Genomic DNA, 16999 nt, shown 5'->3' with positions numbered 1-16999 from the left:
GAGAGCCAAAGACTCAAACACTAGATTACTTTAGTAACATTTTATAAAATAATTCTGTAGGCTTATATAATTTCAACTTCCCACTATTTGGGATAAAAACCTAACTCCTATGCAAACCTGAATTATTTATGGAAGAGCTATATTTTCCATGACCACAGTCCTAAATTTTCATACTAAAGCATGTTACTAGTATAACCTGCAACAAATATAAGATTTCAAGAGGTCCATGCATTTAGATGAGGTAGAAATTTAGATCTTTATTTTCACTAACCTCTAACTGAAATTTATCATTTCCTTCAATTATAAAATATAGACAACAAACCACAGTAAGTATAACAATACCCATGACTTGGTCACTAACAGGAGTCATAGATACTTTTGTATCTCAGTACAGTTGTTGCAGATATCTTAATATATTATTTATGCTCATCATACTTCAAAATTACAGTATTTATTAGACCTGGTACTAGACCTTGTTATTTAATGCATTGATAAAATAGCACATTTATTACTTTAAGTTTGCAGTTATTTATATTTTGATAACTGTTTTATAATATAATTGATATCTTTTATAATTCTATGTATTTTATGTATTAAAAACATTATTCTGAGAGGGCTTCACAAGACTGCCAAAGGAGTCTGTGACACAAAAAGGTTATGAATCTCAGGTATACAAGATTCACTAAAAGAATTAAAGACAAACATATATTTTAATGGGAAAGGATAAGCCTATCGCCTATCCTGAGAAAACAGTCAATTTCTGCATCACTCTGCTACCAGACTAGCGAAATCAAAATTATCTCTTATAAACAGGGGTGCTACTTAAGAACACTAGAATATACCATCTGCCCTCTCTGTCCCATTTTCACTTTTGCTAATTCACGTCCACCAAAATAGGTCTGAAGCAAAAGCAGTTTAAGCAGCAACTTCCTATTATCTTTCTGCCCAGAGTTTGTGCCCTATGAATTCTTACTGGGGTCCTGGAGGAAACAGAAACCATTAACAATCCAAATATCTTTTCAAACCAACTGCAAAGCTTAAACTGAATCACTAACATGTTGGATTGGCATTTTGGAACTTGTTACTGTTATTAATCAATATCACTTTTACTTACATAGTTCTCTTACAGACTGAGATTTAAAATATAAAGAATATATATTTACCTTCATGCAATTCTTTCCGAAGTTTCTCAGCATCTTCCTGTAAAACAGATTTCTGAGTATTCAAAACAGCCACGTACATCTCCAGATCAGTCCTACAAGATTTTTCAGCTTCCAGATAATGATTCAGTTCTTTAACCTGAAAAAGATGCAATTTGATTAAACTAAAATTTCCAACAGTGTCTACCTTAAGTATGATGGTAAGTTCTGGAGGTGCCTTGAAAAAAGTTTACATTTATATTTATGTAAATTTAAATTTACCCCCAAATTAACATTTATAATTTTTAATTACAAAACAAACATATACTTACTAAAGAAAACTGGGAAAATAACATAATTGACAATAATTAATAGTAAGCATTATCCATAATCATCACCAGAGTAAATATACAATTGAGATTACACATAACAATTTTGTACCTTGCTTTTAATAACGTGCTTCCAATTTGTATTCCCAGAGCAACATACACATGTGCTCATTTTATCACATACTCAGTGAACCCAGGTTGTTGTTTTTTATTTTTTATTTTTGTTGTTTTTTTGTTTGTTTCTTTCTTTCTTTCTTTCTGTGGTACGCGGGCCTCTCACTGTTGTGGCCTCTCCCGTTGCGGAGCACAGGCTCCGGACGCACAGGCTCAGCAGCCATGGCTCATGGGCCCAGCTGCTCCGCGGCACGTGGGATCTTCCCAAACCGGGGCACGAACCCGTGTGCCCTGCATCGGCAGGCGGACTCTCAACCACTGCGCCACCAGGGAAGCCCCTTATTTTTGTTGTTTTTTAAACAGTATTTTCTAAAGATAAAAATGGTATCATACTCTTTCAAGTTTGCTTTTCTTTGATTTCTGGTGAGGTAATTCCAAATGCCTTAAATTTACAAAAAGGAGACATTTTCATAGACATAAATTCATGGAAGGAAAAAAGAGGAAGCCATGATGGAAAAAACAACCTGTCTCATACTGTAATGAACAACTTGAAGCCAAGTGCAGAATACTTTTTAAAATCACATCTTTTTTTTTAATGTCTTATTTCTGTTGAACAATTAACTATAATTTTCAAATATTAACAATATAGTCTAATATCTGAAATAGTTCCAACCAAAATAAAATGCAATCTTGCCCCAGAAAGTGATTAAAGAATCACTTGCTCTACCCTTCCTTACAAATTGCCCATCCTAAATTGTGGCCATTTAAACTAACTTTCAACTTTTTCAAATGGTTATGTCTAATTTCACTTTCAAGGTTATATTTATGCTTTTTATCTTCCCATTTCTTCAACTTGAAATAGCTGGCTGATCTGTTTTCAGTTATCTTTACTCCTAGACCATTAATACAATACATTAGCACTGGTCATGGACTAAAATGATTATTTAAGCTGCCATGTGAGGCTTCACTGGAGGCTGTCAGCCAACCAGAAACGTACTATACACTAACCAAGCATGACAAAGTGCTGACTGTTGTCAGGCACTTTCCCTATCACCTGGAGAGGTGGTAATTCAGTTAATGATAAAGGAAAGTCAGTATGTCAGATATAAAATGGTGGTATATAACCACTAACTCAGCTATTACTTCTTAGAATAAATATTTGACTCTATAAATAATGAATTAATTTCTAACATTCAAAAGCTACTGAGCAGAACTCTGGGAAGATGGTGACAGTGAATGTGTGGTACACGGATTTTCTTGAATTCCACACACCCTAACAACAGAACTAATAAGATAACAGAACTCAGAATACATGAACATCTACCAAAAAGAAAAAAAAGCGATAATTACAAGGTGGGGACAAACCACTGAAAGCTATCTATATGGAATTACATGGTATCAGCATCTGTGCAGGAGAAAGTAAAGGGAAGTAACAAGGGCCGGAGAACTCCCAAAATATTCAACAGGGATTCCAACTTCACAACAGCAGCTGAAAAGTGGGAAGAGTTTCACACACTCTAATCGTGGATAAACACAACAAATTTATCTTGTAAGACTTAAATCTGGTTAGAATAAAACGGCATTTGATTTTCACTTACATTTCCTTGATTTCTAGTGAGACTGAATATCTTTTCACATTCCTTAACTTCCTCTTTTGTGAACTGCTTGTTCATATTCTTTGCTTGTTTCTCTGTTGGGCCATTTGTCACTTATGGACATGGCAATTTTTATTAATTTTGGACATTAATTTTTTGTCAGGTATAGATAACTTTTAACAGTCTATAATTTTCTTTTCAACTTTTTGTGGTATCTTTTAATAATGAAGTTTTATATTCTAATGTAGGCAAATTTGTCAATCTCTTCTTTCATAGTATTTTTACCTTATTTAAGAAATGTTTTTGTATCTCACATATTCTCCTTTTTAAACATTTCACTGAAATTAATTTTTGAAAAGTGTGAGGTAGAAAGCTAACCTCACTTTAATCCATATTTATAACTATTTTAAAAGCCTATTTTTAAATAATCCATACTTTTCCCACTGACTTGTAATGCCACCTGTCAAATATCAAATTTCCATATATATATGGATATATTTCTGGGCTCTCTATTCTGTTCCACTGGTCCATTTGTTTATCTTTAAACCAGCAACAAACTACCTTAATTACAGTAGCTACAGTAACAGTAAAGCTACTGTAAGTCTTAATACTGGTAGGTAGGGCAAGTCTCCATACCTTGCCTTCTTCAAAATTTTGCTGGGTGTCGGGGCTTCCCTGCTGGTGCAATGGTTAAGAATCTGCCTGCCAATGCAGGGGACATGGTTTGAGCCCTGGTCCGGGAAAATCCCACATGCCACGGAGCAACTAAGCCCGTGCGCCACAACTACTGAGCCTGTGCTCTAGAGCCCACGAGCCACAACTACTGAGCCCGCGTGCCACAACTACTGAAGCCCACGCTCCTAGAGCCTGTGCTCCACAACAAGAGAAGCCACTGCAATGAGCAAGCCCGTGCACTGCAACGAGTAGCCGCCCCCGCTCGCTGCAACTAGAGAAAGCCCGTGTGCAGCAATAAAGACCCAACACAGTCAAAAATAAATAAATTCAATTAATTAATTAAAAAAATTTTTGCTGGGTGTATTTCTGATCCTTTGCTTGTCCATATGAATTCTAGGATCTACTTATCGAGTTCCTTATTAAACCCTGCTGGATTTTGAGGGGAATTTTGAATTTACAGATTAATTTGGGGATATACTACTGCCTGCTTTACAATACAGTATTTTCTCACTCAGGAGCACACATGTATTCAAATTTTCATTTATAATGTGTTCCATAAAGATCTTACTCATTTTTATTTAGATATATTCTCAGGTAACTAATATAAGTTTTGTTTGTTTGTTTGCTATTGTGAACAGGAATTTTTCCCCATTGCATTTGTAAGTTGGATATTACTGGGGTACACAAACACTACTATTTTTGCATGTTGATCTTGCTGGAAACAACTTTCCTAATTGTATGTCTGAATATCCTCTGGCCTTCCTATACAGAAAATGAGTTTCACCACTTTCTTTCCAGTTATTATGCCTCATTTCTTTACCTTGGCTTATCTTATCACCTAGGACCACATAAACAATCTGAGCAAAATCACTGAGCACGGGCCTCCTCATATGTTCCCATCATTAATGGTAAGGCTGCTAAACATTCATCATTAAGTATGATGTTTGCTGAAGGTTTGATAAATAGCCCTTTAATAAGTTATTGGGTGTTTAAATTTATCAAATGCCTTTCTGAATCTAAGATGAATTTATTACTCTTCTCCTATAATCTTTTTATGTGGTACATAAAAATAATAGGTTTTCTGGTGATATACCATCCTAAATTCCTGGGAATATCCCTTTTTGATCATGATGTCCTTTTTGCTTTTTCTTTTCCTTTTTTTTAACTACACAGCTGAAAATTTTTGTTTCTGTATTCCTAAATGAGATAGATCTAAAATTTTCTTTTAATACCTTTTTGTGAGTTTGTTTGTAATGAAGTTATGTCTCATAAAATGAGGTGGAGAGCTTTCCCTCTTTTTCTGTTCTCTAACACAGTTGGTAAAATATAAGGATTACCTCTTTCCAAGAGCTTTGGAAAAACCTGTCTGCAAAACTGAGTCTAATGTCTTTTGGAGGATAGGAGACAGGAGAAAAGGAGATTCTGACTATAAATTCACTTTCTTTAATAGTTACTAACTACATCGGCTCTCCTATTTTATCTTGAGACGATATTGGCTAATTATTTCCTATCAGAAATTTTTTCATTTCATCAAACTTACTTCATTTCAAACTTATTGCTGTGACATTGTCCATAGTATTTATTATTTTTAAGTCTACTGATTTGTAGTTATTTCCCTCTTTCATTTATAATGGTTTAAGTCTTTTTTCTTTTTTCCTAATTAGTCTTATCAGGTTTGCCTATCTTACTACTTTTTTCATTTTTTTCATTATATTCACAATTTTTCTTTTGCTTTTCTATTTCACTAATTTCTGCTCTTACCTGCATTATTTCCTTCCATTCATACTGTTTGTACTATTGTTCTATTTTTAGACTCTTGAGTAAAAAATTCAAATCACTCTAAATATTTTACAATTCTTTTTTCCATGAGTTAAATTTCTTTCATTTTCCAGACATTTCATCTCAGCTATATTTTATTGTAAATAATTTAATAACCTGTGGTCAGAGATTTGGATGTGTATTAACATCAAATCTTCAAAATCTGATGACATTTCCTTTGTGACATTATGAAAAGTATAATGTACCTAAAAATAACAATATTTATTCCATGCACTATCCTAAGTGCCTTATGTGTTAACTTATATAATCTTCATAACAGCCTTATGAAGGAGGTAGTATTATCCCCATTTTACGGTTGGGCAAACCAAAGCACAGTAAGATTAATTAATTTGCCCAAGGTCATCCATCTAATAAATGTTGAGCTCTTAACTACTATGCTCTATTAGTGTATGAAATATAATCTCTCTCTCACTCTCTTAGTGACAGGATTCTATGTCTATTACATCTAAATTATTAATCAAGTTGCTCAAAACCCCTATATCCCTACTAATATGTTTTTTCTGCTTGCACTAACATTTGCTAAAGGACAGTTTAAATCTCCTACTATAATTGTGAATGTCAATTTCCCCTCATAATTGTCACTTTTTAGTTCACATATTTCAAGGCTATGTAAGATGCATTCAAGTGCATGACTGTCATATCTCATTGATGAATTATAAATTAGAAGGGGTCCCTCTTTATCTCTATTAATTCTGTTTTCCTTTCATCCTATCTGTTTCATATTACAATTGCTAAACCAAGTTTCTTTTGATTAGAATTTACAAGGCATTGCTTTAAGTCTCTTTTTTCTTTCCAATCCTACTTTATCATTTTATTTTAGGTATACGTCTTATAAGCAATATAAATTTAGATTTTTAAAATCTAGTCTCCTTTAGTAGGTAATTATCACTTACTAGGATTATTGATACATGCCCATTTCTACACTCCTATATGTATTTCTACATTCCTATGTTGTGTTTCTGTTTACTACCTCTAAATTTTTTTTCTTTCTTTCCTACTTTAATTATTAAAATGTTTGACATCCCCTTGTATTTTTTCTGTTGCGTCTTTATAGCCAACAAATCCAGCCACACTATAGCTATGTCAAAGATCAATTCTGGGGCTGATGTCAGAAAACAAAGCCACCTTTGAAAACTTTATTTTCCTTCATAACAAAACAAGAGAGATCAGGTCTCATTTTGATAAGAAAATAAACACTGACTTTGTAACAAAGCAGCACAAGCATCACTACTGTCATTATTTTAAATAATAAGGAGAAATCATCTCCAAACATTTTCTTGCATTTTCAAGAAAGCAAGAGTCTTAAGATGCATAGTTTAAATTACAGTTTACCCCCTTAGTATTCTAATTTTGCTCATAGCATTAGGGCAAAACCTTGGTTTCAAGCAAATGGATTACAATGTTTCACAACCTTTGAGGCCTCCAGCTCTTTAATCTTGTCTTCAGCCTCTGTCAGTTTATCTTTCAAAGCTGCAATTTCCTTCTCCATAGGCATCACAACAGACCGAAGTTTTTCAGCATCCTCTTGGGCCTATGGTTAAAAAGAATTAAATGCTACAACTTACTGATTTATTGCTTTTCTAAAAAACTCTGACCTCTCCACTTACTAAAATTAGTATAATAAATAAGTCTAGCAGGCACTGTATTAGCACTCACAAAATTGAACCACGTCTAACTTTTAAATGCTGCATTACTTTGAATGTCAAGTCATAATCACGGCTTTCCCAAATATTCCGTTTAGAACTTGGGAATAAGTAGGAAAATGTATCCACTAAGACAAATTTGACTTTTTTAAGTGAAAGCAGGTTTATTTAGAGAGATACACATTCCACAGACAGAACGCAGTCTGTCTCAGAAAGTGAAAGCAGCCACAAATTTGACTTTTTAATTAGTTGAGTAACTGAGTTGGAAAATATCTATATATAAAAGGAAATGCATATAATAAATAATTTTTATAATTCTGGTTACTAAATTAATGAAACCATAATCTCTTACAAATACTGAAAGGACTAATTAATTTTTTAACATAAAAAATAGAACATTTATTTCCTAAAATATTAGAAAATTATGTTTCTATAAAAGGGCTTCCATCTAATTATTTAAACAGGGTATTTATCATTTTACTTTTGATATCTACATGAAACAAACCCAAAAAATAACCCTTAAAACCATGCTGCTTTCCATCCTTCATTCTCAAAAACATGGATTAAAAGGAAACAACATCCATAAACTAGTAAGTTGGTAAGAAACTTAATTTTATTTTATATACACATACGTATATTCACACAGAAACAAAGGCAGACTCAAAAAGTTAGCTTTTTTCCTTCTAGTGAAAATGAAAATTAATCTTATTCACTGAATTTAAAACAGTCCAAGCTTCTCCTAAAGTGTTCATGATAGGGAAAATATTTTCTATGCCAAAATGTGAGTGGAGATTTTAAAAAAAAAATGATTATCTCTCAGAAAAGAGAGACACACTTTGTTTTCCAGTGCTTGCAAAGTCATTTCATCATTTATTTTATTTTGAACTAAGTCCTGTTTGGAAAAGACATGTGAGCTTAAAATATCTTCAGCCAAGGCTAATTTGGGACGCTTATAGAGGTCTGCTGATTAAAATCATCAGGGAAAAAAAGGAGAGAAGAAGCAAAGAATTTAATACAGATTGAGTTATTTATTAATGCAACGATGACCTCACAATTCCAAGTGATGCATATCATAACAAAACTTTTAAAGATGATTTTTTTAAATAACAGAAAGGTCATTAAAAACAAGGAAAAGCTGAGACACTATCACAGCCAAGAGAAGCCTAAGAGACATGACTAAATGTAATGTGGTATCCTGGATGGGATTTTGGAACAGAAAAAAGGACTTGGGTAAAAACTAATGAAATCTGAATACAAAGAAAGGACTTTAGTTAACAATAATCAATATTGACTTATTAATTGTGACAAATGTACCATACTAACATTAAGACGTTAATAGGGGAAACTGGGAGTGGAGTATATGGGAACTGTGTAGTATCTTCACAATTTTTCTGTAAATCAAAAACTGTTCTAAAAAATAAAGTTAACTTTAAAAAATAAAAATTTTAAAAAGGATAAAAAGTGGCAGACTGCAGAAATTATGACTATGAATATATAAGAAGAATGAAAAAAAAAAAAACTATCCTCATGTGAATGGTACTGTGGCTCTGAATAAAAAGTCTAATGATAGCATCAACTATGAATTACTCTGAAACGACCTGACAGAATTGAAGGCTACCTACTTTGGCTAACTATGGCAGATGACTAAGTGACTAGTGATCATGAAGACATTGTCAGATCCTCATGAAGAAGCTGAATTACAATCTTTTCCTGAAATAAGACAATGTAACTAACTATTCCTCAAGGTTCAAGCTTTTGTTTTGGGTGTTGAGTTCTCATATGATTTTTACACTATAAAAAAAAAATTAAATAAACTTCTAAATATATAAAAGTAGTCCTTGTATGAACCAAGACTATGATTAATTCAACTGAAAAGAAAAATCAAACTCTAATTATTATTTTATATGTGATTTCAAATATATGTATGTATATAAATTAATAAATTAAAAGTTTCTGGGGCTTCCCTGGTGGCGCAGTGGTTGAGAGTTCGCCTGCCGATGCAGGGGACACGGGTTCGTGCCCCGGTCCAGGAAGATCCCACATGCCGCGGAGCGGCTAGGCCCGTGAGCCATGGCCGCTGAGCCTACGCGTCAGGAGCCTGTGCTCCGCCACAGGAGAGGCCACAACAGTGAGAGGCCCACGTACCACAAAAAAAAAAAAAAAAAAAAAAAAAAGTTTCTGTAATGGCCTACGTGGGGAAAGAATCTTAAAAAAGAAAAGAAAAAAGAGTGGATATATGTATATGTATAACTGATTCACTTTGCTGTACACCTAAAACTAACACAACATTGTAAATCAACTATACTCCAATAAAAATTTTTTAAATTAAAATAAAAAAATAAAGTAAAAGCTTACATAATCAAACTGGCCAAAAAGCTTTTTAAATTTTCTCAATGATAAAATATTTCATCTTATATTTAGTTGTTCTATGGTCAGGCATCTTACGGTAAAATGTTCAAGCATAATATGCAGTACATTCGTCACACAGGAACCAAGGTATACTGAGAAAGAAGGAAAACTAAAATCTGTTCTCCGGCTTCAGTTTAGACACAAACACCAAGCAACAACACTCATTCAACAAATATTTACTAAGCACCTATGCGCGAGACACTACTCTAAGCATTTAGGATACACAACAAACAAGACTTCTGCCCTCGTGAAGCTTGCATTCTAGTAAGGAGGAAAAGGCAGCAAACAGTACTAAACATAATAAATAGGTGAACTCTATGTACATTATAAGGAAATAAATGTTATGGAAAAAGAAAAATTAGAACAGGATAAGAGCAAGTTGTGGTAGGTGGGGGAGGGAGGTGGGCAGGTTGCAATGTTAAATGGGGTGGTCAGGATAGGCCTCATGAGGTGGAGGCAATTGGTCAAAGATTTGAAGATGAGGGGCTCAGCCAAACATATATCTGGGGGAAGGTCATCAAATTGTTTAGTACTATATTTAAGTCTGTGTCCAAATAATTTCTCTAACAGAAAACAAAAAAGTACAACTTCTATTACCATAATGATATTAGTTGAAGCATTACAACAAAAATACTTGGATTGTAATATTTCTACAGATGAATACATTCCTTCATACCTTTTTCATTTCATTTTCTAAATTTTCCTCCTCTTGACCTTCAGACAGCCTTCTCCTTAAATCAGCTATTTCCCTCTCTGCGGATTCTCGATACTGTGCCCACTGTGTCCGCTCCTGCTCCAGCCTAAGGTGGAACTGATGTTCATAGTCACGAACTGTTTCTGCAAAACGTCACCAAATATTTCTAAGCATTCTGGAAAAAATGTCCTGGCACACTAAAATTTTAAAAGTAGTTATATAAAGAATTTAAGCCTAGTTTCTGGAAATCTTTTAATTCACTAAAAACAAAAGCACTAAACTAACATTTCTAGTTCTTACTACACGTAGAAATTTTGCTAAGGACCTTAAATCATCTCTAATCTTCACAATAAACCTGTGCCACATGTTATTTTACAGATGAGGAAAGCTCAGGAGAGGTTAAATACTCTGGCCAATATATTTCATAACCAGAAAGAAACAGAGCTAGAATTCAAACCTAAGGCCAAGTCTAAACCCTATGTTCTTAGATACAACACTATGACTCCTAAGACAAATATAACGTGTCACCCCAATACAACTATATGCCTGAAAGGGTGAGAAAAGGGATATATTTTCAGAATGCTTTTACTATAACCCAAGATTCTAACTTGAGACAAATTCTATAAAGTCTTTATAAAATGACTTTATCTTTAATACAATCTTAAAACATGTGATAAACACTGCTGGTTGTCCATTAATTTCCACTCTTTCTTCTTTCTTACTAACAAAACCCCAATTTTGTTTAGAAGTCAACGGCCCAATTTTAAAACTAGAGTTTCTAGATGCCTTGGTAGTTATGTGTCATCAGAAACCTCTATAAAGTGTGTGGGGGGGAGTGGGGCGGGGGGAAATATGCTGGAGATTTCTAGAAAGTTTTTGCTTTACTCAGGCGGACTGGAGGAAGAGCAGTCATTTTTTTCAGCCACAAGGCAAAATGAAGTTGAAAACCACATGCTAAGGGTGAAGGAAAAGAAAAGCTGAAGGAGCCTAGGACAGTGATGACATCAGGAACCACTGTACCCAGCCCTAGGTTACCTACCTCTGGATTTCTCATGTGAAAAAAACGAACTCTCATTTGGGTAAGCTGTTATGGTCAGGAATGTAACATGAGGCTTAGAGTAATCCCTAGGTGATGGCCACAAACTCAGAAAACAGTGCTTGTCTTACCTGCCTTCTCACAGAGTACTAAGGCAAAAGTGACACATAACTGCGAAGACGGGAAAAAAAGTCATCACTATTTCACATTTATATTATTAACAAAACTAATTCTGGAAACCCAAAGATTCAGGGGGCAGCTTATTTCATTATCATTTTTTCAGAAATGCAGGAATTAATAAGCACTAGTGCTAAAAGTTGATAGAGACTAAACTACTACTCTTCCTTTGGACCAAGGGTCACCAGCTGGTAGCTCATAAAGCCTATTCTAACCCACAGGCCACTCTACCTCACAGACTGAGTGAAGATTTCACATAAAAATCCAAATTTTTCTTTACAATGTAAAATTATGGCAACACTGGCCTGGATGGGCAATAATTAGCTGGAATTAATAAGTGTAAATAGTAACTTCACTCTTTGCATGGGAGGTCTCTCCAGTTCTGCACACTTCCTGTGCCCACACACAGCTTCATTCATTGACATTACTGGCCTGCCTCTCCTATAAGAAAATCCATTATGAAGCCCTGCTTTAAACCTTATAATGAACTATAGTTTTCATTTAATGCAGTATCTCTGTAACACTCTCATCATAATTCTCCATTATTAAATTTGTTAAAGATACAGATGATATACCCATTGGCTTCCCTTTTATTTTGAATATGACAGTACATCTTGAAGATGGTAATACATAAAGCCACAAATGAAACAAATGAAACTCAGGATATATTTTAAGACCTTCTGAAAATGTTCTCAATCATCAGAATCAGTTATCTTAGAAAATCATAAAATAGATCTGTCTTTATCTTTACCTTTCATAACAGCCTGAAGTGAAGCAACTTCTTCTCTCCACTGTCTTTTCACTTCATCTATAGCTTCTTGCTTGGTATTCTCAGACACCGTGGCAATGGCCTTGATATTTTCCATCTCTGCTTGGGCTTCCCACAGCTGTGTCCGAAGATGTCCCAAATCATCTTGTGCAGCTTGTAAAACTGCATTTTGCCTCTTCAGATCCTCTAGGAAAAAAAGTAAAAGACTTTCCATTAATGAAAAGTTTACCTTTATCAGGCTGACATTCTAATGAAAAAATTAAGCATTACATTTTTATATGTTAACTTAGAAAATCATTTTAATAAAGGTTAAGATTTAACGTATGCTGGGTATCACGAATCAATTATTAACTATCTAACCAAAGAGTGATTAAGGCCATATAGTTTTAGAACTAAATTTAGGCTCTTTCACCCACTGGCTAACTTATTTAACCTCTCTGGCCTCAGTTTCCACATCTACAAAATTAGAATAAAAATACCCACCTCAGAAAGTTGTTTTAATGATAAAACAAGTTATTGAAACACAATTCAAGAAATGGTTAATAAAAGAAGAAAAGAAAGCCAGAGTACATGGCAGATAACTAGGTCTAGGCTTTTTTAAAGTTGGGATTAATTTCTCAGCACCCCTTTACCATCTCTTAAATATTAAATTGATCTGATGTGCCTACTACATGATTTAAGCCTAAGTAGGATATCTGTTCGGCCAAACTGACTTCCAAAAAAGATGAACCTACCAACAGTATATAGGGGTGTGTCTGTTTTCTCACACCCTTACCAACAGTCACTATTTTCCATTTTTTTAAGTCCTTGCCAACATCATGGGTAGAAAATGGTGAGTTTTAAAATCTATATTTCCCTATTAATAGAGAGGTTGAGTATCTTTTCATACATTTATTAGCGACCAGTATTTCCTCTTTGGTGATATCTTTTACCTGTGATTTCCAATGAATTATTTTTCTTCTAATTTGGGAGAATATTTTATACATACTGGATATTAATACTATTTTATCTTACAAAACTGTTCCCAGTCTGCTGCTGTTTGTCTCAACTTCCTTTTTTGTTTTTTTGTTTTTTTTGCGGTACGCGGGCCTCTCACTGTTGTGGCCTCTCCCGTTGCGGAGCACAGGCTCCGGACACACAGGCTCAGCGGCCATGGCTCACGGGCCTAGCCGCTCCGCGGAATGTGGGATCTTCCCGGACCGGGGCACGAACCTGTGTCCCCTGCATCGGCAGGCGGACTCTCAACCACTGCGCCACCAGGGAAGCCCTCAACTTCCTTTTTAAAAAATATTTATGCAGAAGAACTGTTCATCTTTGCAAAGTCATCAATTTCCTTTATGGAGCACAATAACTACCTCGACCAGCCATGAAAACAATTTAAGTTCTAACGCTACTACTAAAAGCTGTGTAACTTTAATGGAATCACAAGGCCATCAAGCCAGAATAACGGCAACACTTTTCTGTATAAACTTCTAAGTACTTGAAAAACGTCAAATAGATAGTATCAATGAAAGAACTTTTAAAAGTTGTAAAGATATTCATCATTATCAAACAATCACAGGAATTAACAATTTGGTAGTTCAAATAACAGGAAAAAACCTAGTCATACTAATTTTAAGTGAAGTCATTTAAGAAATCTTTACTCTCTCAACGTCAGCTTCACATCATTTTGTCCCCACTATTAAAATATTTTGAAACACTAGCCAGACAGTTATAAGCATTAGTTGCAGAAAGTAACTATCTAAAGTATCCTGAAGGCAAGATGGCTACCTAATAAATAGTGGTAGGTGTGTGACTGGGAATGACCCAGAAACTGAGTAAAGACATAAACACGTGAAACCACAAAAGTGTGTGTGTGTATCAACTCTATATTCTAAGTGCTATTTCATAAAATGTGAAATAAAAGACAAAGCATTATTTCTGGAATACTTTATTAATTTCTGAGAAATTAATACAATTCTGTCAAGGCTCAAGTTTATATACTTAACACCTCCTCATGCTAATTATCCCTGCTACTTTTGACTTCTTGGAAATCACCCAGAGCTATTCACTACCACATTGTCACCATGAAAAGAAAAACTGCAAATAAATAATAAACCTAAATACTAATTTTGGCATGCTTCCTCACAGTTAAAAGCAGTATAGAGATCCTGGAGGAAGAGTGGATCAAATTTTATTCCTGACTCACTTTATAAATATTTACATAAGACATAATATACATTATTTATTATACATGATATATAGTATATATGTTAAATATATGTATATGTGTATATTTAAACCAGGAAACAAACAGAACTTAAAAAAAATTTTGTAACAAAGCATTTCAAACATGGTAGTCAATAGTACAAATTATTATTAAAGAATAATTTTTTGTTTTTGCATATGTAATTATGAAGATTTACAAACTCAAAAGTTGAGAGCATTATATTACAACAATCTTCCACATACCTATCACCAATTATAATGATTTTGCCATTTATTTCAACTATTCTTTTTTAAAAGTAAGTCCCAGAAACTGCATTACAGTATCTAATGCACTACATATGCATCTCTGAAAACATGGATATTTTCTTACATATACACAGTGCCACTGTCACACCTAACTAATAATTGTTTGATATAATCTAATACTCAATCTTAGTGAAATTTCCCCAATTGCCACTAAAATGTCTTCTTGAAGATTTGTTTGAATTAGGATCCAAACAAGACACTTCACTTGGTGATACTCATACTTTATAAAATATTTCACAGAAGCAAATATAAAGAATTCTGTAATGGACACCTATTACCTATCACCTGGCTTAATAATTAACATTATTGCTACATCAGCTTCAATTTCTTTTTAACCTTAAGAAATGAAACATTACAAATACACTACTTTCTTCAGAGTAACAACTATCAGGAATTTGGAGTTATCATTACCATGCATATTTTACACCTTTATGTTACAGGTTTTTAAACCTTAAGGCTCTCGTAGCATAGTATTCTTCTGCATTTACCTCACATCTATCAGTTTTTGAGATTGCTAATACATGCAACTACCTCATTCGTTAACTGCAATACCAGAGTACCAATAGATCAGCTATTATAGTTCAGGAACATTCACGTGTGAGCTAGGAATCTACTTTTTCTATACAGATGTTCCCCTTGTTCTAAACTCTTGCCCCAGTCTTCCCATGTTTATAATGTCATCTATGTCATATATCAAATTTCCACATATATGTGGATCTGATTATGAAACCTCTAAGCTATAAATATGGTCTATTTGTCTATTCTCATGCCAATACTATATTGTCTAGACTAGTATAGCATTACTTATAATATTTAGCATAATCTTGTGTATGTTTAAAATTTTCCATAGTAAATAATTTTAAAAGCCCATGATAGTTTTGAATAAAGTGGGGGGACTTGGCCTCCCAGATATCAAAAATTATTATAAGCCTCATGCACCAATCACTCAGATCCAGCAACCATACCCCCGCAGGCAATCTTGTCCCATCCACCAGTTTGCATTCTACAACTTATTGTTTTGAGGTAAGTCCCAGACATTTTTTTAAATTAATAAACCTTACTTTTTAGAGCAATGTTGGGTCCACAGCAAAACTGAGCAGAAAGTACAGAGTTCCCATAAACTCTCTGCCTCCCCACGCACAACCTCCTCTACTGCTGACATCCCCCACCACAGCAGTACCTCTGTCACCATCTCTGAACTTACAGTGACACATCCTTATTAGTCGCAGTCCACAGTTTACATCAGGATAACGTATAATGATGTGTGTCCACCAATCTTATGCAGAGAAGTTTCACTGCCCTAAAAATCCTCTCTGCTTTGCTTAGTCATTCCTCCTATCCTCCTAACCCCTGGCAACCACTTAGCTTTTTCACTGTCTCGATAGTTTTGCCTTTTCCAGAAAGTCATACAGTTAGAATCACACAGATTCTTTTCAGATTGGCTTCTTTCACTTCATAATACACATCTGTTTCCTCTATGACTTTTCATGACTTGATAGCTCATTTCCTTTTCACACTGAATAATATTCCACTGTACCACAGTTCACCTGCTCATCTACTGAAGGACATCTTGGTTGCTTCCAAGTTTTGGCAATTATGAATAAAGTTGCTATAAACATCCATGTGCAGGTTTTTGCATGGACATACATTTTCAACTCATTCAGGTAAATACCAAGGATCAAAATTGCTGAATCATATGCTAAGAGTATATTTACTTTTGTAAGAAACTGCCAAACTGCCTTCCAAAGTGGCTGTACCATTTTGCATTCCCACCAGCAATGAATGAAAGTACCTGTTGCTCCACATCAGCAGCAGCTTTTGGTGTTTTAGATTTGAGCCATTTTAATAGGTGTGTAGTGATTGCTCATTGTTTTAACGTATTCACAGACTGGTGCAACCATCACCACAATCAACTTTGGAACATTTTAATCACCCCAGAAAGAAATCCAATACTTTTTATCACCCCCCAACCCTCTAACCTGGCAGTCTTAGGCAACCACTAATCTACTTTCTATCCCTATCACCTATTCTGGAGATTTCATATAAATGGAATCATACATACTTTG

General features: G+C 34.4%; 1 protein-coding gene across 2 annotated transcripts in view; it reads right to left on the bottom strand.

Moving 5' to 3' along the window:
- RABEP1 (rabaptin, RAB GTPase binding effector protein 1) overlaps positions 1-16999 on the bottom strand; it is a 98028-nt gene that overhangs the window by 34248 nt on the left and 46781 nt on the right. For both annotated transcript variants that reach the window (XM_022596082.2, XM_022596080.2), the window contains 4 exons: positions 12402-12605; positions 10420-10580; positions 7103-7222; positions 1164-1299 (listed from right to left, as the gene is read on the bottom strand). In XM_022596082.2, coding sequence (XP_022451790.1) covers positions 1164-1299; positions 7103-7222; positions 10420-10580; positions 12402-12605 — 621 coding nt within the window. The remainder of the gene's footprint in view (positions 1-1163; positions 1300-7102; positions 7223-10419; positions 10581-12401; positions 12606-16999) is intronic.

This window comes from Delphinapterus leucas, chromosome 19 (genome assembly GCF_059928025.1).
Source record: "Delphinapterus leucas isolate spDelLeu-1000000601 "Yukka" chromosome 19, BTC_Dleu_Yukka2, whole genome shotgun sequence".
Lineage (NCBI taxonomy): Eukaryota > Metazoa > Chordata > Mammalia > Artiodactyla > Monodontidae > Delphinapterus > Delphinapterus leucas.
Note: the sequence above shows the minus strand (reverse complement) of the source record. Positions and strands in the feature narration are given on the sequence as shown.